This window comes from Nothobranchius furzeri, chromosome 1 (genome assembly GCF_043380555.1).
Source record: "Nothobranchius furzeri strain GRZ-AD chromosome 1, NfurGRZ-RIMD1, whole genome shotgun sequence".
Taxonomy (NCBI): domain Eukaryota; kingdom Metazoa; phylum Chordata; class Actinopteri; order Cyprinodontiformes; family Nothobranchiidae; genus Nothobranchius; species Nothobranchius furzeri.
Window position 1 is genome coordinate 109,464,014 of NC_091741.1, and position 20,811 is coordinate 109,484,824.

Below are 20,811 nucleotides of genomic sequence, written 5' to 3' on the forward strand. Positions count from 1 at the left end.
CCAGGTACTTCTGCGTATTCCTGCCTTCTTCCCGGCAGCGTACATGTAGGGACCCGACCCCCAAGGCCCAGCCCAGATCCCCACACGGGGCCGGCCACCCCAACACCCCGAGCCCCCAGGCCCCCACCCAGACCCACCCAGGGGCAATGCAGCCGCCAGGCAGTGACCCATGGCCGCCGCCAAGACCTCCAAGGGGCTCCACTCACAACCGCCAGCAGTACACCCCCCGAGGCAACCCAAGCACCTCCAGAGGGGGGGAACGGCCCCCCAGTGCCAGACATCCCCAGTGAACCCATCCCCAGGGAACATCCAGATACTCCAAACTCAGACCCTCCACCCCCCCACCCACATCATCCCGCAGGACATCATCAACGGCCCCCCATCACCGCCATGTGATGGAACCGATCAAAGGAGCCCAGAGAGATTTATTTGAAGTGGAAGCAGAGGCTAAATCAAGTGCAATATGATCTAACAAAAGATTTCTATACTGGTTAATGCAGAGATTTTCTCTATTTTTCCAATTCAAGAGGATAGTTTTCTTAGCGATGCATATGGCAGTCAGAACCACGTGAACCAAAGATTTTTCAATCGGGACATCATCCAGGTTTCCCAGTAAACAAAGAGAGGGGGTGATTGGGATATGACATTTCAGAGACTTTGACAGGTCTTCACATACTCTACCCCAAAATTCCTGGACAGGTGGACAGGACCACAGTGCATGAACGTAATTGTCAGGAATGTTGTTTGTGCAGTGTGTACAGATGTCAGACGACACAAACCCCATCTTGAACATCCGATGACCTGTATAGTGTACTCTGTGTAGAACTTTGTACTGAATTAATTGTAAATTGGGGTGTCTGATCATTTTAAAAGTTTTTAAACAAGTTTGGGACCAGAAGTTCTGGTCAAAGCTGACTGATAGATCCACCTCCCATTTTTCAATAGGGATTGCTATTCTATCGTCTATTTTGGACAGTGTCTTATATACTTTAGACAGTAGTTTAGGGGGTTTGAGATTGCAGAAGTCTAAAACCCTTGGCGGGGTTTGTAATTCTATTTTATTGAGCTTAAATTTTTGTTTGACTACAGATTTGATTTGGTGGTATTCTAAAAAGCTATTCTTTTCTATTCCAAATTGGGAGACTATTCTATTAAATGGGATGAAGTCCAATCCTTCATATATGTTTTCCAGGTATAGGATTCCTTTATTTTTCCAGTCCAGAAGGTTCATCATTTTATTATTTTGCAAAATATCAGGATTATTCCAGATAGGTGTGCGTCTGCATGGTACTAGTGAAGACTCTGTCATTTTAAGATACTCCCACCATGCTGTCAGAGAAGTGCTGATACTAATACTTTTGAAGCCTTCATGTTTTCTTACGCTTGAGCTAATAAATGGTAAGTCTGAAAGCTCTATCGTATTGCAAAGTGTCTGTTCTATATCTAACCAGGACTCGTCTAATGGGTTATCTTGCAACCATCTTGGTATATATTGCAGCCTGTTGGCTAAAAAATAATAATAAAAGTTGGGTAGATCCAGTCCTCCTCTGTCTTTGCTCTTCTGAAGCGTTTTTAAGCTAATTCGTGGAGGTTTATCCTGCCAGAGGAATTTGGTAATTGAGGAGTCCAGAGATCTAAACCAGTCAGCTGGTGGTTTGTTTGGGATCATTGAAAATAAGTAATTTATTCTGGGTAAGACCATCATTTTAATTGTAGCAACTCTTCCCATCAGTGATATTGGTAAGGATTTCCATCTAGCAAGATCATCCTCCACTTTCTTTAAAAGTGGGATGTAGTTTAATTTGGTTAGATCTGCTAACTTGGGAGAGACATTAATTCCCAGGTATGTGATATTACCTGACTCCAGTTGAGTATTAAGTAAATTGACAAAAGAGAAATTAATTGGTAGAACTGTTGATTTTAACCAGTTTATAGAGTAATCTGAAACTTTTGAAAAAGAGTTTATCAGTTCTATTGAATGAGACAGAGACGATTGAGAATTCTGGAGGAAGAGTAAAACATCATCTGCATAAAGACTGATCTTATGTTCTATTTTATTACACTTTATCCCTTTAATACCTGTTGTTTGCCTAATTGCTGCTGCTAGTGGTTCGATAAAGATAGCAAACAGTGAGGGGGAGAGTGGGCATCCCTGCCTGGTCCCCCTCTGAAGACAGAAGCTAGCTGATATTTGGTCGTTCGTCCTAACACGTGCAATTGGCGAACTGTATAATGTTTGTAGCCAGTTTATGAAGAAGTTCCCAAAACCAAATTTATGTAAAGTTGCAAATAAGAACTTCCAGTTAACTCTATCAAAAGCCTTTTCTGCATCTAGAGATAATATACTAGTTTCTATATTTCTACTGTAAGAGAAATCTATCAAATTAAGTAATCTACGCGAATTAGTGGACGACTGTCTACCCTTTATGAAACCAGTTTGGTCAGGGTGTATTAAGAAGGGGGTTACCTTCTCTAATCTTTTTGCCAGGGCTTTACAAATTATTTTGAGATCAACATTAATAAGAGAAATTGGGCGATAGCTGGTTGGAAATGCTGGGTCTTTGCCTGGTTTTAACAAGAGACTAATATTGGCTGAGTTCATGTTTGGCTGTAATCTGCCGCTCTCTTCGATTTCCCTCACCATTCTGAAAAATGTTGGAGCCAAAATGGTCCAGAATTCTTTGTAGAACTCTGCTGGGAACCCGTCTGGACCTGGAGCTTTCCCATTAGTCATGGATTTAAGGGCTTCTTGGAGCTCTGCTGATGTTAGTGGCGAGTCCAGGACTGCAACTTGGCTGTCTGTTAATTTAGGAAGTGTTAACCTATCAAGGAACTCATCGATCTCGTCATCTGATGGGTTTATCTGTGGTGAGTACAAAGTTTGGTAAAAGTCTCTGAAAGTGTTGTTTATTCTTTCAGGGTCATAAACTATATTCCCAGTTGAGTCTTTAACAGCAGATATGGTAGTTTTCTCTTTATTAATTTTTAATTGGCTGGCCAGAAATTTACCGGATTTATTACTATGTTCAAAGTTTTCTATTCGTAGTCTTTGTGCTAAAAATTGTGTTTTTTTGTCAATAATTCCATGAAGTTCTAATTTAGCTTTACGTAATTTGCTCAGTAACTCTTCTTCTGTGGATGTCTCTAAAGACTTAATGATTTCTTCTAACTCCTGGATACGTTTATTTTCTGTTTTTTTCTTATGTGATGAGAAAGAGATTATTTTACCTCTCATCACTGCCTTTCCTGCCTCCCAGAGAATAGATGCTGATGTTCCAGGCAGGTCATTATGTTCTAAATATAAAGCCCACTCCTTTTTAAAAAATTCTATAAAACCTTCATCTTTAAGCAGTGATGTATTAAACCTCCAGTTTTTGCTTGGTGGGATTGCTTTCTTGTTTACTAGAGTTAAAGAAACCGGAGCATGGTCGCTGACAACAATAGGGTGTATCTCAGTGTCTGAAATGTCAGCCAGCAATGAGCTGCTGACTAGAAAATAATCCAAACGTGAATGAGAGTGATGGACGTGTGAGAAAAAAGTATACTCTCTACGGTTAGGATGAAGAGATCGCCATGCATCACAAAGCCCATAATCACTCATGTACTGTTTAACTATATAAGTGGATTGCCAATTGCGCCGAGTCCCAGCTGTACTGAGCCTGTCTAAGGAATGCATCCAAAGATTAAAATCACCTCCAAGTATAAGTGGACAGTCCAAGTGTTCGGAGAGTACAGAGAAAAAATTATGAAAGAATGGAGGGTCATCAATATTTGGACAGTATATGCTCACAATACATAAGCGTTGGTTCTGTATAGTTATTTTTAACATTATAAATCTACCTTCTGGATCAGAAACTGTGTCCAGTACTGTGAAATTGATGTTTTTGTGTATTAAAATAGCTACCCCTCTTTGCCTAGAGTTATAGCAGGCAGAGAACATGCTGGGAAACTCAGGTGTTTTAAGTTCATCTGCCGATGTGGCAGATCTATGAGTCTCCTGTAATAATATTACGTCTGCTTGCATTCTTTTTAACTGATCAAAAATCTTTAATCTTTTATCTCTTGAGCCAGTTCCATGTACGTTCCATGAGACAAATCTTAGTGCACCCATAGATGTGTGTGTGAGTAGCTAAAATATGACGCCTTCATGTGAATAAGATGGAATAAGTATCTAAATGTATAAAATAGTATGTTAATAAATAACAGAAAAGTAAATAATAATAAGGATTCAACAGTGTTTGTGGTTGTATTATTTGACGCATAAATTATGATATTGTGTTGTGACTTAAATATATCCATGTGTGTGTGTGTGTGTGTGTGTGTGTATGTGTGTGTGTGTGTGTGTGTGTGTGTGTGTGTGTGTGTGTGCGTGTTCCTGTGTGTGTGTGTGTGTGGGTCTGTGTGTGCATGTGTGTGTCTGTGTGTGTGCGTGCGTGTGCGTGTGTGTGTGTGTGTGTGTGGAGTCTGACGCAGTGTTGGAAAGTTGTGTGGTTGTGCCATACAGGTGTAAAGAAGCAGATAAAAAGAGGAAAGGAAAATACAGAAACAGGTTAAAAAAGAAGAAAGAACTAAAAAGAAAAGGTGATGGGGTGTGAGGTGATGATGAACAGGTGAACTCATCATCTAAAACACGGATCTAGCAGCTGTTTATTACTGACGTGCTCAAACCCAGTGAATCTGATAAGAAAAATAAAGGTCTGACCTGATGTTGGGCTAATACAGCCAGTCTGTCACTCCTCGCTCCTTGTAAAGTTTATTATCCACATAAAGCTTATCCACTGAGATGACAGCTCTCTTCCCATCTTGGATAAACTTTTTACGCAGCGGAAAGAGAACTCTGCGCCGATCCAGGATTTCCTTAGGAAACTGGTCATTAACGCTGAAGTCTTTGCCTTTGAGCTCTCTTCCGTGACTTTTAACCAGATCCTTCTGCTTAAAATGTTCAAATTTAGCCACGATGGGACGAGGTCGTCTGCTGTCCCCTCTTTTAGCTCCAAGGCGATGTACTCGGTCGAAGGTGATGTTTTTTACCGTTTCTTCGGGTATCTTCATTTGGGTCTGGAGAAAGTGTTTAACAGTGCGTTCGCAGTCCTCGGCCCCTCCCACCTCCTCCGACAGACCTGCAAACACCAAATTATCCCTCATGCTACGGGCCTGAAGGTCCAAAACCGTCTCCTTCAGAGTTTTGTTGTCCTGGGTGATCCGCGTCATTCCCTCCTCCAGGGAAGAAACGGACTCCCGCAGAGACGTGTTCTCAGCAGCGAGCCGCTCCACCTGCTCCTGGCTGAATTCCAGGGACTGGCGGAGGTTCTGAAACTCCTGGTGCAGAACCTCAAGCAGATGAAGACGCCCCTCAAATCCCACAAGCCGTTTATCTATGGATTCTAATAATTCCAATATGTCCTTCCGGGGAGATGAGGCCTCAGGCGAGTCCTGAGGGCGGCTCCGCTTCGTCCCAGGTGTTTCAGGTTCACCCGCTGATTTCTTCGGACCCATAACAAATAACTCGAAAACTCCGTCAATAAAGTTCTGTAAACTTTCTAAATTTTCTTCACTTACCTCCAGATTGAGCGAGTTATACTTACCAGATTATTTTTTTGCGTTGTCAGTTTTTAAATTAGGCAAAAATGCATCTGAATTGTTTGTGAATGTTTGCTAACGAGCTGCCATCAGCTTCAAACGCTGCTGTGTCCGGTAATCGGCCGTCAGCGCATGCGCATCTCTCCCTCAGATGGACGGGACGGGAGAGTGTAACCCACATCAGAATTGTGGTTTGTGCTGCGGCATAAGGTTGGAGGTGTAATTTCCCTCTCCGCCACTAGGAGGCGAGTATGCCTTGAGATGACTTCCTGTTAGTCAGCATTTCCTGTTGTGAAAGCCGTTACTCACGAGGCAACCGCCAGATTAACTGAAAGATCCTGGTAAGAAAAGTTAAAATAAAAGTTAAATTTGCAATTTATCTTCACCAACTAGCTATTAACAGATGGCTATTTGTTAGGATCTGAATTCTGTGAAATACGGCCGTGGGAAGCTGCGTCAGCCAGGCGAGCTATCTCACCACGAGCTCCGGTAAGGGATGCTACATGAATGTTAGCACCATAAAGACATGTAGTTGACTGCTGTTAATATATTTCCTGTTTAAAAACCAGTCGGAGTTGTGATATTTATGTTTAAAGTACTGTAACATCACTGATGTGCAGATGTTTATTTTTAAGTGTTAAAGAATATATTAAAATGTGCCCAGCTAACCGCTAGTATTAAGCTACTGCTTAGCAATTTCTGTGTGTTCTACTATTACTGTGATTCATTTGAGTTTGTTAGCTTTCCAAAACGTTAAAGGAACAGTAATATTGTCATGTAGTGCTTAAAGGCACCCTTTTAGTTGTTGATTTAAAAGTTAATTCATTTGATAAAGATGCAAAAAGTTCATAAAATGGCATTATAAAATGTGAAGGATCTCATTACTCTGTTGGATGTATTAGTGTTTAAAGAAGTTGATATATTTTTCTGAGAAATAATTCAGTTGAAATATCTGAAAAGGAAGAACAGTTAAAAGCAAGCTGAAAAAAAAGATAAATGTGGGAGAGTGAATCTTACAAATTTATTTATTCTTAAAAGGGTAAATATAAGGTATATTTTCTGTTGCGCTAAAACCTTGTGTGATGCAACTCAAGTTATTTCATGATGCTTGAGACATTGTGTAACTAAAGATGAGTGATGGAAGGAGCATAGATAAAATAGTAATGTATGCACTCTGCCCTGTGTGCATAGATTGGTTTTTTGACCAGGACCGGATCATTTGAGATCTGAACCTTGTGGGTTCAGTGGCGAGCCAGTTCCAAGAGAGTGACTGTAGACGGACCAGAGTACGGTGTGGCCAGCCGTGGGATCCATCTTCAGCGAACCCCAGGACTATCACTACATCCCTTCACACAGATAAGACTGACACTTTTAAAAAATCTACCCGGGTAGTGTTAGATCCACTGGACAGAAACGCACACACACAAACTAATTTCTCTTTCCAAAGAGAAGTGGACTGAGCAACAGGAGTGGAAGCTCTTTAATTGAAACTCTTTGGAGAATTTCCTCAAAGAGGGTTTTGGTTTTATTTTGAGTCCTTTAATGTGCGTTTGTGCACTGTAGGAAGCCGGCTTAGACAGGCAGGGTTTGTAAACTTTACACCTTTTCAATACAGTTTCTATTTAAATCATATCTTATCTGTCATTGTGTGGTTCCTTCTCTGCTGATCCTTTCAAGGCTCCATAATCTTACCTAGAACTTTTGATACTGGTCCAGAGTTGTCAAGACAATAGTTCAATACCTATTTCATATTATTTAATTGTAATACCCGTTACAAAAGTGGCGAGCCAGCCAGGAGCCTAGTTAAGTGCCAGCAGTGAAACACATCTCATGTTTGGGAAATTGTATGAGAAAAAAGGTGTTTATATGCTTTAGCATTATTGCCAAAGATGGAGTTCATAGCTAACTCAGGTATCAAAGTCCCAAATGCAGTGATTGTGAGTGGGTTGCTTGGATCGCCAGAAGATGAGGAGATTATAGACTTTCTGAAGAAATATGGTTCTGCTAGGCTCGTTTCAGTAACTGATGCTGAATCAGAGTTTTATAAAAACCTGATTATTGAGTATCAAGATGGTGCCGCCATTGAAGCCTTATCTTCTCTTTTGCCTTACACACATGAACTCAAAGAGAACCCAAGTGTCAGGTATCTCGTTCAAGCTTTGGCTAGCATTTACACTACAAAGGTTGGCTGCAATGTTACCAAAACCTACCTCAATGAGATAAAGAAATTGGCAAAATTAAGTGGGAAAGAGTACGAAGAAGTGCTGAGAGACATGATGTCAGAGATCAGTGAGGCAATTGGAACAGGCAGCGCTGATGAGGTATCTGTAGCCAAACCGTTCAACACATCTCTTGAAACAGTCGAAACCTCAGATCACCAGATGTTCAGAAGTCCCTCCTTGATGGATTTCGGTCAAGATTGCCCCGAACCAAAGCCACCCACCATCCTGATGCAAAATCTACCCATCAGGGAGAGTGACCTACATCCACCTGAAGTTCAAAAGGTCATCGTTGAACACATTGTAAGGAAAAGTGACTGTAACATATATCCACATTTTCCCATCAAGCTTCACCCATTTTCAGGCAAAACCCCAAGGCCCAGTAATGAGAGCGACTACGACACATGGCGATCACATGCTGAGCTTCTCAGAAAAGATTCCACTCTGTCTAATCTTCAGAAGTCTCGGAAGATGGTTGAGAGCTTGCTCTCCCCTGCAGCAGATATTGTCAAAAGGCTAAGTCCTGAAGCTACCCCTGAAACTTACCTTCAACTGCTGGATGCAGCCTTTGGAACTGTTGAAGATGGCGAAGAACTTTTCGCCCAGTTTATGAATACTCTTCAGGATCCTGGTGAAAAGGCTTCGTCCTACCTCTGCCGCCTACAGGCTGTTCTAAACCTTGCTGTTAAGAGGGGAGGAATTGCTGCTGAAGAAGCAGACAAATATATTCTCAAGCAATTCTGCCGCGGTTGTTGGGACAACATCTTGCTCTCTGACCTCAATCTAGAAGATAAGAAAAGTCACCCTCCAGCATTTGCAGAGCTCCTGTTACAGATCCGTACTGAGGAGGATAGACATGCAGCCAAAGTCACGCGCATGAAGAAGCACCTCGGCTCAAATCGACAGCGGGCCGTTACTAGCTCGCAAAGCACATGTGCCTGCAGCCAGCAAGTAGTGATCCCACCCGAGTCCAACACATTGGAGGAACTCAAACAGCAAGTTGCATCTGTTCAGAGCCAGCTTACTGCACTGATGTCAAAGAAACCCCAAAAGACCTCGAAACCCAAGGGGAGCGCTGAGCACGCATCCAGCCGACCAATCCCACCTAAACTTGACCCTAGAGCACCAAGCTGGAAGCCATCCAACCCAAAACAGAACGCAAGGCCAAAGGCCTGGTATTGTTTCAAGTGTGGTCAGGATGGCCATATTTCTTCAACATGCACTAACGAACCAAACCCCACTCTTGTTGATGAAAAAAGAAGTCAGCTAAGAGAAAAGCAGCGTCTGTGGGATGCGACAAACCATCTAACTCCCAATGAAAATTTTTAGATGAAGCCTCAGTTGTAGGGCAAACTGAGGCTGAAGCAGCTCACCAGTGCCCTGTTAATAGAGATGCTACACCCAAATTAAGTGCTGCTTTGAACCAGTGTAATGTCAGGAAACACCTTTCGAAGGTTTCCCCAAAACTGGTAGGTACAAAGAGTACATGCCAAGTAATGATCCAAGATAAACAGTTTAACTGTCTGATGGACACAGGTTCACAAGTGACTACGGTTACCAAGTCCTTCTTTGATCAACATCTGTTTGAAACACAGATAGAGCCACTGTATGATCTATTGGAAGTTGAAGGTGCCAATGGGTTACCCGTACCTTATTTGGGCTACATTAAAATCACCATCACCTTCCCAGAACAATTCCTGGGCAAGGAGTGTGATGTCCCAACCTTGGCCTTAGTGGTCCCAGACAGTGGAACATCTGGCTTTCATGTCCTGATTGGTACTAACACCCTTGATGTGGCATATAACATGCATAAAGAGGAAGGTCCAGCGATCCATCACCCCTCATCAGATGGCTATAAGACTGTGCTGAAAGTATTACAGCTGCGACATGAACAATGTCACAACAGTAACATTGGAGTGGTGAGGATGCATGGGAAAGAAACAAAGGTTGTTCCGGCTGGAGCAACTGTTGTTTTAGAAGGAACTGTAGCAGTCAAGGGGTTCCAGTCGGAGAAGTGTGCCATTGTGGAGTACCCTACATCATCTCTACCTGGAGGACTGCTGGTAAAGACCTGCCTCCTCAACATACCAACCAGATCCCCATGCAGGCTACCAGTTGTGATATCTAATGCGTCTGAGCACGACATCACTATTCCGGCCAAGAGCGTGATTGCTGCGCTCAATGCAATCCAAGCTATTCTACCACACAAGCAGAGTGCGACGGAGGGTCAGGAGCCAACTAAGCTACCTGGATCCAAGTCCCCTGATCAACCTAAGCTGGTCTTTGACTTTGGGGAATCTCAAATCTCTCCAGAGTGGAGAGACAGAATTGTGAAAAAGCTGAATGGCATGCCTGAAGTCTTTGCCATGAATGATATTGACTTTGGGAGGACAGATAAAGTAAAGCATCACATCAAGCTGTCTGACCAAACACCATTCAAGCACAGGGCCCGGCCAATCCACCCAAACGATGTGGGAGCCGTCAGAAACCATCTTCAAGAGCTTCTTGATGCTGGAGTGATTCGTGAGAGCGAGTCTCCATTTGCATCCCCCATTGTTGTGGTCAGGAAGAAAAATGGTCAAGTTCGTCTCTGTATTGATTACAGGAAGTTGAACCTGCAGACAGTGAAGGATGCGTACGCACTCCCAAGGATGGACGACACTTTCGCAGCACTCTCTGGTTCCAAGTGGTTCAGTGTTCTCGACCTCAAGTCTGGTTATTACCAGATTGAGGTTGATGAAGCTGATAAGCCCAAGACTGCCTTTGTCTGCCCGCTTGGCTTCTGGGAGTTTAATCGCATGCCTCAAGGAGTGACGAATGCCCCAAGCACCTTCCAGAGGCTGATGGAGAAGTGCATGGGTGACATGAACCTGAAGGAAGTTGTAGTTTTTCTGGATGACCTGATAGTCTTCTCGCGGACTTTAGAAGAACACGAAGTCAGACTCGTCAAGGTCCTTAACCGATTGAAGGAGTACGGTCTTGTTGAGGGTCTGACCTCATGAGGAAATTACTATGCAGTGATTTTCTCCAAAATGACTGTGCTTAAATTGCTCTGAAAAGCAAATAACCACATCAGCGCCAAGAAACTTCATTTCCCATGATGCTTTGCACACGGAAGCATTGTGATGACGTCACCGCCTAATACCAGAAACACGATCTGCGGGAGGCGGGAGCTTGGAGCTTTCCCGCGACTTCAAAGACTATAAATCATGAATGAGACAAAGAAACCTCGTTCTTTTGCCCAGGATACCTGGCGGTGAGGACACGCTTGTCGAACGCTCCGACTTCTTTGAGCACGCGGAAGCTCTAAGAGCCAAGTTGAGCCCACGGGACCGCTGATCTGCTCGTTTCTGCTCCCCTCCAGCTGATGTTTGTGGACACAGAACTGCGGAGGGAAACAACAACTCCATCCAGCTCTCAGAAACGCTGTAAGTTATAACTCAGCACAGAAAGAAACTTTGCTGTCTCTGTCCAGCCCGTGGAGAAACACTCGTGAACGCCAAACAACGGAGAAAGCATCAAACCGACGGATGACGCCGGAAACTGCGGAGAAAAACGGAGAACCGTCAAGTCATAACAGCGGGGGACGCCTTGCTGCTTTGGTGATCAGGAAACTCATTTTTTTCTCTCCTTTTCTTCTCCCGTTTCCTCTATAGTCTCAAATAAGCAATAAACCGCGTCTATTGCTTAAAAAGTAGCTTCGTGTTTTCCTCTTTCGTCCCAAACACGTCCGTCGGGTCATTTTGAAAGAATAAACTGCTTATTGATCATTGTTTGGTATCTTAAAATGGTTTCTGTCATGGCCAGGCTGAAACTAAAAGATATTAATTTGTGATTAATCTTTTGTGTTGTTTCATGATCTTTTGAAATGTTTTGAGTGATTTAAGGTTAAGTTACTACTGATTCTAAGTGCTTTGGAAGTTAAAGTGCAAGTTGCCACCCACACTTTAGCCAGACAAAGGGGTCAGCCATCTTGTATTCAAGACTCCATTTTGAATCCATACACACGCACACACACACACACATACACACTACTCCTTTGTGAGAACAAAGGACCCCATTCATACATCCTCCATCACATGCAAACACATCCATCTTCAATCATATCACACGGTTATTATTCATCTATTCCACTGTTTATTCATTTGACAAATTGTTAATTAAACGTTATAAAATTCAGATTTTCGTCTCCAGTAGCTTTGTTGTGTCGAAGAGAAGTCTCTGCTCCAAGGATTCTACGAACTTCAAGAAAGACTGATAAGAGTTTTGGATTCAATTTTTTCCCCGGTTGAAGGGGAATGGTGCCCCGTATATCTAAGAATATCTTAATTAATTAATAAATCAGTAAATATTTACATATTTACAGAATTTATTGAAGAATCCAAAAGTAAGTTAACGCTTACGAATTGTTCGCTCCTAATAACCCCAACATTTTATTGGTGCAGCCGTGTGAGGCTTGGATACACAGAGATTTCTATCCGGCACAAACAAACAAATAAATCCAAAGAGCTTGAATTAAAAATAATCCGTTGTTCAGCCTTGAACCAGCAACAGAGTGGTGCTGATTTCGCTGAGCAGGAAGCTGCATCGAACTCTCACCAGTAACTCAGTGCTTCTTTAAAGGTGCAACGTGTAAATTAATTCTGGTTGACCTTTTAGGTTAAAAATTCAGTTTTTCCTTAAAGGTGCAACGTGTAATTAATTCTGGCTAACCTTTTAGGTTAAAATTCAGCTTTTCCTTAAAGGTGCAACGTGTAATTAATTCTGGCTAACCTTTTAGGTTAAAATTCAGTTTTTCCTTAAAGGTGCAACGTGTAATTAATTCTGGCTAACCTTTTAGGTTAAAATTCAGTTCCTCATTAAAGGTGCAGCGTGTAAGTAATTCTGACTAACCCTTTTAGGCTAAAATTAACTGCTAATTTAGCGACTTTAACTCACAGTGGCTATTATAACTAACTGAAACCTTCACTCAAAGACTGATAACACCCTGTTTGCTAATATTCTGAAGGAATAACTAGCATATTTAACACTGCAAGTGTTGTAAGACGTTGCTACGACAACGCACCAGCTTTTGCTAAAATACTGAAAGGAATAGTATTTTAAGCGTCAGTCACGGCATTCCGTGCAATCTTAAAACGCTAAAACCTGTGCGCACAAAGGTTAATTTAGTGTTTTTCTGCTACAAAGCTAGCAGTTGCTGCCAAAGGTGCAGCCTTGAGCTATCTGCAGAAGCTCTACTAGGCTATTTTTGGTTCGGTTGTTAAAATGGAGGGACAGAGTAGTGAACTGACCAACTCCCAGCAACCAGGTGACGCTGCGGCCCACGACTATGAACCTGGCCTACTTTCTGGACAAATATTGTCCAAACTGGTCGCGGTTGCTCGAGAACCCGACTACCCTTCTAGGGATTTCACTGAAGAACAGCGTAGCGTCGAGCTAGAAGCTGTAATTGATCAAATAGAAAACCCGGATGGTACAAAACCAATCCAGGTTCACTTAGCTAAGTTAGCCCTGATCCTCTATCAGAGAGGACTCCAACGTGGTCAGAAGATCATGAACCTCCAGAGTATGCTAGCTGAAAAACAGCGAAATGGAAGGCTGATCGAGGAAGACGACACCCGCACCGATTCTGGGGAAGATGGGGAGGAGACCCTGCCCCCCTCTGCTGATGACAACAGACAGTGGGAAGGGGGGAAACACCAGGACTCTCTGGACGGACGCACGCCGCAGGGGAGAGATGAAGCTCATCTGTTCCAACCTTCGGCCCCGTTCCCTATACACACTATAGGGCATTCAGGACCATCTAGGGGCCGAGGGCAGTTCGCCCTCGAACCCCAGGTTGGACCACCACCCTCATCTTCACGGCCTTCTCAATCTGTGAGAAGTCGACCAGCTGAGCGGCACCTCTATTTAGACCGCTCCCCCAGTCCACGAAGGGTGCAAGGTGCCGGCTGGGGTTATGCACAAGCCCAAGCTGCACCTCAACCATCTACCCATCCTAGCTACTCCGGTATTCGGCATGCCGATAACCAGCTGCAGGACAAAGCATCATACGCCAGTCCGTACCCGGACAGAGCGTATTACGCAGAAGCCCCAGTTGAAAGACGCAGGCTGCACTTCGCAGACGTGCTCCGGGAGGAGGACCTCCCAAGACACCCACGTGACGTGCCAGCAGCCCGCCACAACATGCCGAACCCCGATTTGGGCCCCAGGAGTCAACATTGGGAGCCCAGAGCACACCAGCGATATCCAGCGCCTTCTGAGACAGACCGTGGGTCAGAGTCAGAGGATGACGCGCCGTACCGTGAGTCAGGGCTCCGTGTACGTCAAATTGAATCGCTAGCTAAAGACGTAGAACGTTTTGATCCTAACACCAATGAATCCAATGTCGACGATTATCTCAGGGAGATAGAACGTTGTCTGCTTGATCTTCCAGCACCCTCTTCAAGGGAAAAGCTCAAGCTAATTTGGAAAACCACATCTAGAACGGTGCACGGTTTCATGGAAACTCTACCACCTGACATTCGTGATCGGTACTCCTCGCTCTGCCGAGCGTTGAGAGATGAATACGCCACGTATGCAGACTCTGCGTCAGCTACAATGGGGGCCTTCTCCATCAAACACGGGAGGAACGAACCCCCCAGAGAGTATTATCGCCGACTCAAAAGTGCTTATTTCCAAGGTCGAAACGGCCCTGGGCTCGAGGAAGACCCTGCCTTCAGATCCCTGTTCATTCACAACCTGCACGAGTGTGTTCGCTCCGAAGTCTCAATGTATTGTCGGATTAAAAAACTGACAACTCAGGAGATTAGGAGATACGCTCAACAGGCTTGGGAAGCCGGCGGAAAGCCCCAAAAGCCTGACGCACATCACCGCGTTATGCACCTAGCTCCCGACGCCGAGCCGCGTTTGGAGCTCGAAGGCACAGAAGCTCCACCCACTAAGCCAAAATCTGCTAAACCTAGACCTGTTAAACCGCGAGAGCAGTCCCAATCTCCTCAACAGGGGAAGGGGGGTGCTGATTGGCTGCCTAGGTCTGGACAATCAGACAGGAAGTGGCCCAACCAAAACCAACGGCAAGCAGGTCGGAACAGTGGAAGGTTTAAGGAGCGCCGCCCACAGGTAGGTCCCGAACACAAGTCCGCAAGTGAGTACTTGACCAAAGCCGACCTCCAGGAGATGTTTCAGCAGTTCCTAGCTAAACAGAAGGAACAGCTGAGATCTGCAGATGAAACCCTTGCACCAAAGTCGTCTTCTAAGAAGCCAGACCCAGAGCCAACGTCCGCATGACTAGGCGTGGCTCAACCCCCCAGCGTGGCCAGGACCTACCTGATCAGCTGGGGGAACACTACTGGTAGATCACAGGAGTCTCCTGAAATCTACCCCCCAGAGAAACCTGATACTAAATTTCTGAAGTTCCTTGGTGACTTAACAAACCATGATCATGCTCGCCGTTTGTACTGTAGCACCAACGTAGGTGGATGCATACAGGTTGATGCTCTGCTGGATACCGGCTCAGAAATCACCCTGATGTGCTCCACACTGTTCCATCGCGTGTCTGACACAATGCGGTCGCTCGGGAAACCAGTCCAGGTAGAACCCTGTGACCTGAAAATCACCAGCTACACCCAGACCCGGGAGTGTATCACTCACCGGGCGTGGCTGGATATCACCTTCCAAGACATGACTCTGGTTCACCCGTTTTATGTCTGCCAGCTAGACACTGAACCACTTCTCATTGGTCAGGACCTGCTTGAACGTCTAGCTCCCCTCATCGACTGCCAGAAGGGTCAACTGTGGGCCCAGGTGGACACACCTAAGCCCTGGAACCCAGATAGCAGCCGACCATCCTCCATTCTTGAAGTCAGCATAAGTGAGCCGCAAAACCCTTGTTCCAAGGTCATGCCCCTCCCTACAGCTCCCACAGACGATGTCCGCCTGCAAAGGCACGAAACCGCTCCTGGAACTCCTCTCTGCACACATTCATCTTTTCTCTGCTCGCTGAAGAACGTCAGCCTGCAGCCATATGCACCACACATAGTTGGTGGTCTTACCATCAACTGCACCCACATCTCAGATGCTCGCCTTGCTCTTTGGTCTGAAAAGTCAGCCATCAGCCAGCAGACGTTTGAACACCTGCGTCAGAAGGACCCCCTTCTGGTCAGTGTGACACGTAGCCATCGGCTCTTGTCACCTACTTGGCCGCAGAGGCTCCTGAAAGCGCCAGAGGTCTGCTCTCTGACTATCCAACTTGGAGCAAGACAGCTCACACATACATTCAGCATCATACCACAGCTTGATCCACCTGCACTCATCGGAGCAGATCTGCTGGTTCGACTCGGTGCCCAGCTGGACACTTGCAATCAAGTCCTTTGGGCCCGGGCCACACCTTCCTCTGAGCCTCGCTCAGAAGGCTGTGAACACTTGCTGTCCGGACAGACCATTCCACAGGCCTGCCGTGCAGTGGTTGAGGCCAGCACGGTTCTGCCCCCACTGGTCAAAGGAGTGCCTGTTCGTCTGACTCTGATGAAGCATCAGAAGCTGCCAGGCACACAGGCCTTCTTCCAGCCATCACCACACTTCTTGGAGCTCAACTTAGCCGTCTGTGGCACGCCACTCTTGGAGCTGAACAATTGTTCTGCCTACTTGTTGGTCGAAAATCCGACCCGGAGTCCTATCCACATGCCGGCAGGAAAGCCCTTGGGCATGCTGATAGATAGCTCATTCCATGACTTCGAACTTTCAGTCCCCGTGATCGGACAACTTCCGTTGTTCTTGAACGACAGACAGGTTGGTGCAGACACATTCAGTACTTTCCCTTCACAAATGATTACCATCAAGCGGCATGAAGCCCTTCCTGAGGAACCCATTTGCAGTGCAACCTTAGATACTGACGGTGGTCAGTGTCTAACGGTTTTTGCAATAAGTACTCAACCCTCTGAGTCACCGGCTGAAAGCCCGGAACACCAGAGACCCTCCTCCTCTGAACCTTATGACGGCTTCGAGGCCGAAGTCAGCCAGCAGCTTGACAAAGCGGATGCGCTGGAGTCAGAGGAGCAGAGAGCAGAGCTTAGAAGCCTGTTCTATGAGTTTCAGTCCGTCTTATCCAGGGACTCCCTGGACTGTGGACTCACAAACCTGCACACGGTTCGCATTCCAACGAACCCGAATGCCCCTCCTACTTTTGTACGTCAGTACAAGATTCCCCTCGCTGCTTATGAGTCGATCCAAGAGATCCTCGATCAGCTGAAGGAGAAAAACATCATCAGAGAGTGTAACTCCACTTACAACTCTCCCATCTGGCCGGTTCTGAAACCGACTGGGAAATGGCGTCTCACCATAGACTATCGTGCACTGAACAAACAAGTACCTCTCTCCAGGTGGCCTATGATCCATTTAGATCAGGAGCTAGCCAGAGTCAGAGATGCTCGTTTCTTCTCTACGGTTGACGTAGCCAACGGCTTCTGGACCATGAAGGTTGAGCCGGCGGACCAGTATAAACTGGCTTTCTCCTTTGGAAATCGCCAATATACTTGGAACCGCTGCCCCTTTGGCTACTCTAACTCACCTGCCGAGTTCAACATCTTCCTCCACAAAGCCATGTCAGATGCTGCTTCCAGAGGGAACCTCATATATGTCGATGACATCTTGATGAGGAGTCGAACCTTCGAGGAGCACCTGGCCGAACTCCGTCACGTGCTGCAACAGCTCGCTGACGCCGGAGCTAAATTGGCGATTCTCAAGGGACAGTGGTGTCGAACCAAAGTGGAGTATGTTGGACTGCTGGTTGGCCCTAATGGAGTCGAGCCCCAAGCGGGACGCATTAGAGCCATTCAGGACATCAAAGCCCCAGCTAATCTGACCGAACTCAGGAGCTTCCTCGGAGTCTGCAACTACTCCAGGCAGTTCATTGAGGAGTATGCTGAAATAGCGAGGCCCCTCACTGAGCTGCTTCAGAACGACACACCTTTCGTGTGGGACAGACCCCAAGAACACTCCTTCCAGTTCCTAAAACAGAAGTTGGCGTCCGCACCCTGTCTGGCTTACCCAGACAAGGATAAAGAGTTCTTCATAGAGGCGACTTTCTCCTCTCACTGCCTGAGCGCTGCTTTGAAGCAGAAACACGATCAGGACATGAGAGTTGTGGCATACGCCAGCAAGCCTCTGAGCAAGGTGGAACTCCAGTTCTCAGACTGCGAGAGAGCTCTCCTCTCTACAGTCTGGGCTGTCGAACACTTTCGTAGTTACATCGGTGGACAGAAAGTGATCATTGAAACGTGTCATCAGCCCGTCACCTTCCTAAACAGCCAGCGACTGCGCGAAGGAAGAGTGTCAAACAGCCGCATTGCGACGTGGATGATGGTGCTCCAAGGATACAACATTGAGGTCAAGTATGGTCAGAACACCAAGCTAGCGCTAGGACAAGGGCTAGCAGGCTGCCAGCACTGTGACTCTGACTCCGTCATGGGCCCCCTGGACACACCTGCCGCAGTCTACCCAACCGCATCCAATCATCGCTACTTTGATGAGAATGTTTGCCAAGGGCTTCCAAAAGTTTACACTGACGGATGTGCCTACCTTCACGAAGGCCAGCTCCGTGCCGGGGTTGGAGTCGTTTGGGTGGACTGTGACACTAAGCAACCAAATCACTACCGGTTGGGCCAAAAGTCTAGTCAGTACGCCGAAATTGCTGCAGTGTTGATAACCCTCCAGCAGGCGGCAGCCTTGGACATCACTCAAATCGTCCTTTGCTCAGATTCAAACTACGCTAGACACAGCTTCATTTCTCACTTCCCCATGTGGAAGGAGAACCACATGAAAAACGCCAGGAACAGAGACGTGAAACACTCGGAGTTATTCCTAGCGTGTGATCTGCTCACCACTGAGAAAGGCATAATGGTCTACTGGAAAAAGGTCAAAGGTCACTCCAGGACCCTAGGTCCAGAGAAAGATGGTAATGACGAAGCTGACCGCCTTGCTAAGCTCGGTGCTGACCAGGGAACCTGCTGGGAATTCAAAGACGAGTGGCTTCCACCCAAGGCCGTTCACAAGGTCTGCGCGATTACTCGTCGCCATGCTAAACAGGCAGACGAACCTCGGACCGTTGAGGTACCCGTGTTTCTAGGCAGACAACCACAGGACGCGGACTTAGTCACCATGCAGGAACAAGATCCTGACCTGAAGCTCATCCGCGAGCTTCTCCAAAAGGGCCCGATGTCTAAACAACCATCACCACCTATTGGTGCAAGCCAAGATTTGGTAAACCTGCATCGTCAACTCACGCACCTGAAACTACAAAACGATTTGTTAGTTTACATGCGTGACGATCACAGCCCGCCGCGCTGGGTTGTTCCACTCGACCACAGAGGAGTGATGCTTGCCTACGCCCACGACACTCCGGTTGGAGGTCACCGTGGAGCAAAAGCTACCCTCGCATCACTGACAGAAGTAGCATATTGGCCGTCGATGTCCAAGGACGTACACAGCTATGTCCAAGGCTGCCTCATCTGTGCCCAGTTTCAACCCTCCCAGCCGCTTGCTAGAGCACCACTGCAACGCAGGGGAATAACCTTCCCTTGGTCCCACCTGCAGATCGACTGGGTTGGACCGGTTCCCAAATCGGCAAGAGGAAACAAATATATGCTAACTGTAACTTGCAGTTTCACAAAGTGGGTGGAGTGCCTTCCAGCGCCAAACGATACAGCCGTCACAACCGCTGTACTGCTGATTAACCACGTTTTCAGTCGATGGGGACTTCCACTCTGCATTGACTCTGACCGAGGAACTCATTTCACATCCAGTGTAATGACGTCCCTGTTTGAACTTTTGGGAGTGGAAGTGAGATTCCACCTCCCCTATCACCCACAGTCATCCGGACAGGTCGAACGGATGAACCGCACGGTCGTCTCTATGCTCAAAAAGTACGTCTGCTCCACTGGGAAGGACTGGGACGTCAAGCTCCCTCTGGTCCTGATGGCCATACGGTCCACTCCACAGCGATCCACGGGGGTTACGCCCTTTGAGATGATGACCGGCAGACTGATGACTCTACCACTGCACCTCCTGTATCACCCAGAGGATGTCAGTGTTGCCACTGCCTATACCGCTCATCAGTATGTGGCAGACTTGAAAACACACCTCAGAGCTACGTTCGCGCACGCTCAGAAGAAACTGGAGACCAACGTAGAAGGCGCTAAGGCCTACTACGACCAAAAGACAACCATCCGCGAATACGAGGTGGGGGACAAAGTATTCTACTTTCGGTTCGCCCAACCGGCACGCAAAGCTAAGAAGTTCCTGCCCCGCTGGTCAGGACCATTTGAGATCGTGGCAAAACTCTCTCCAGTTGCATACAGGTTACGCATCACCAAAGCGAGACAGGAGCCTGTCTACAAATGGGTGCATGCAAACCAAATCAAACCCTACGTCAAACCATCCCCGCGGGTACAGAGACCAGACTCCCCGCAGGAGGTAGACGTAGTCTCGACATAGTTCTATGCATGGAAATGGAAAGGGGGGGAAAGTGCACGTTTAACCCACTAACATGTACTAACCGACAAAGAACCAGGCCCCCCGCCGTCACTTTCACTAACCAAGAGTAACTCCTCCTAGACCTCTAACAGGAAGTACCTACTAAAACCTTACAGGGTACTTTGGAACCTACATTCTGCTCTGATTAATGAATCTCTACGTGCAATCAAGACTTTGTCTGAAACCATACATCAGGATATTGTGTACACACGAGTGGTGAGAGATTTGATGCAGGACCTGCTCAGGGAAGTAAGTTCCACGCTGACAGCTTGGTTGAAAGTCGTATTTCCCCGTACTTGGTACCACTGGACCTGCTCAAAGTTAGCTTGACAGCTGCTACCCCTCTACTGTGCACCTTTCATAAATCCACCTAGCGTACAGCCTAGGCAGTGCAATTCCCATTCACGTTGGAAAAAAAATTAGAACTCGGTTTCCTGTTAAACGTTCCCATAATTGTGACACCTCACATCTATAAGTTTAG

The 20,811-nt window shown here is 46.3% G+C and overlaps 2 protein-coding genes across 2 annotated transcripts; both read left to right on the forward strand.

Annotated features, from left to right (window-relative positions):
• The first annotated feature begins 5,799 nt into the window (after positions 1-5,799).
• Positions 5,800-9,314, forward strand: LOC139070591 (zinc finger CCHC domain-containing protein 12-like). The gene is made up of 3 exons (XM_070553084.1): positions 5,800-5,921; positions 5,999-6,069; positions 6,772-9,314. The coding sequence occupies exon 3, from the start codon at positions 7,470-7,472 to the stop codon at positions 9,126-9,128; it is 1,659 nt and encodes a 552-aa protein (XP_070409185.1). The 5' UTR covers positions 5,800-5,921; positions 5,999-6,069; positions 6,772-7,469; the 3' UTR covers positions 9,129-9,314.
• A 1,494-nt stretch (positions 9,315-10,808) lies between these two features.
• LOC139070589 (uncharacterized) lies at positions 10,809-15,089 on the forward strand. The gene is made up of 2 exons (XM_070553080.1): positions 10,809-12,422; positions 12,485-15,089. The coding sequence occupies exon 2, from the start codon at positions 13,065-13,067 to the stop codon at positions 15,087-15,089; it is 2,025 nt and encodes a 674-aa protein (XP_070409181.1). The 5' UTR covers positions 10,809-12,422; positions 12,485-13,064.
• Positions 15,090-20,811: the final 5,722 nt, after the last annotated feature.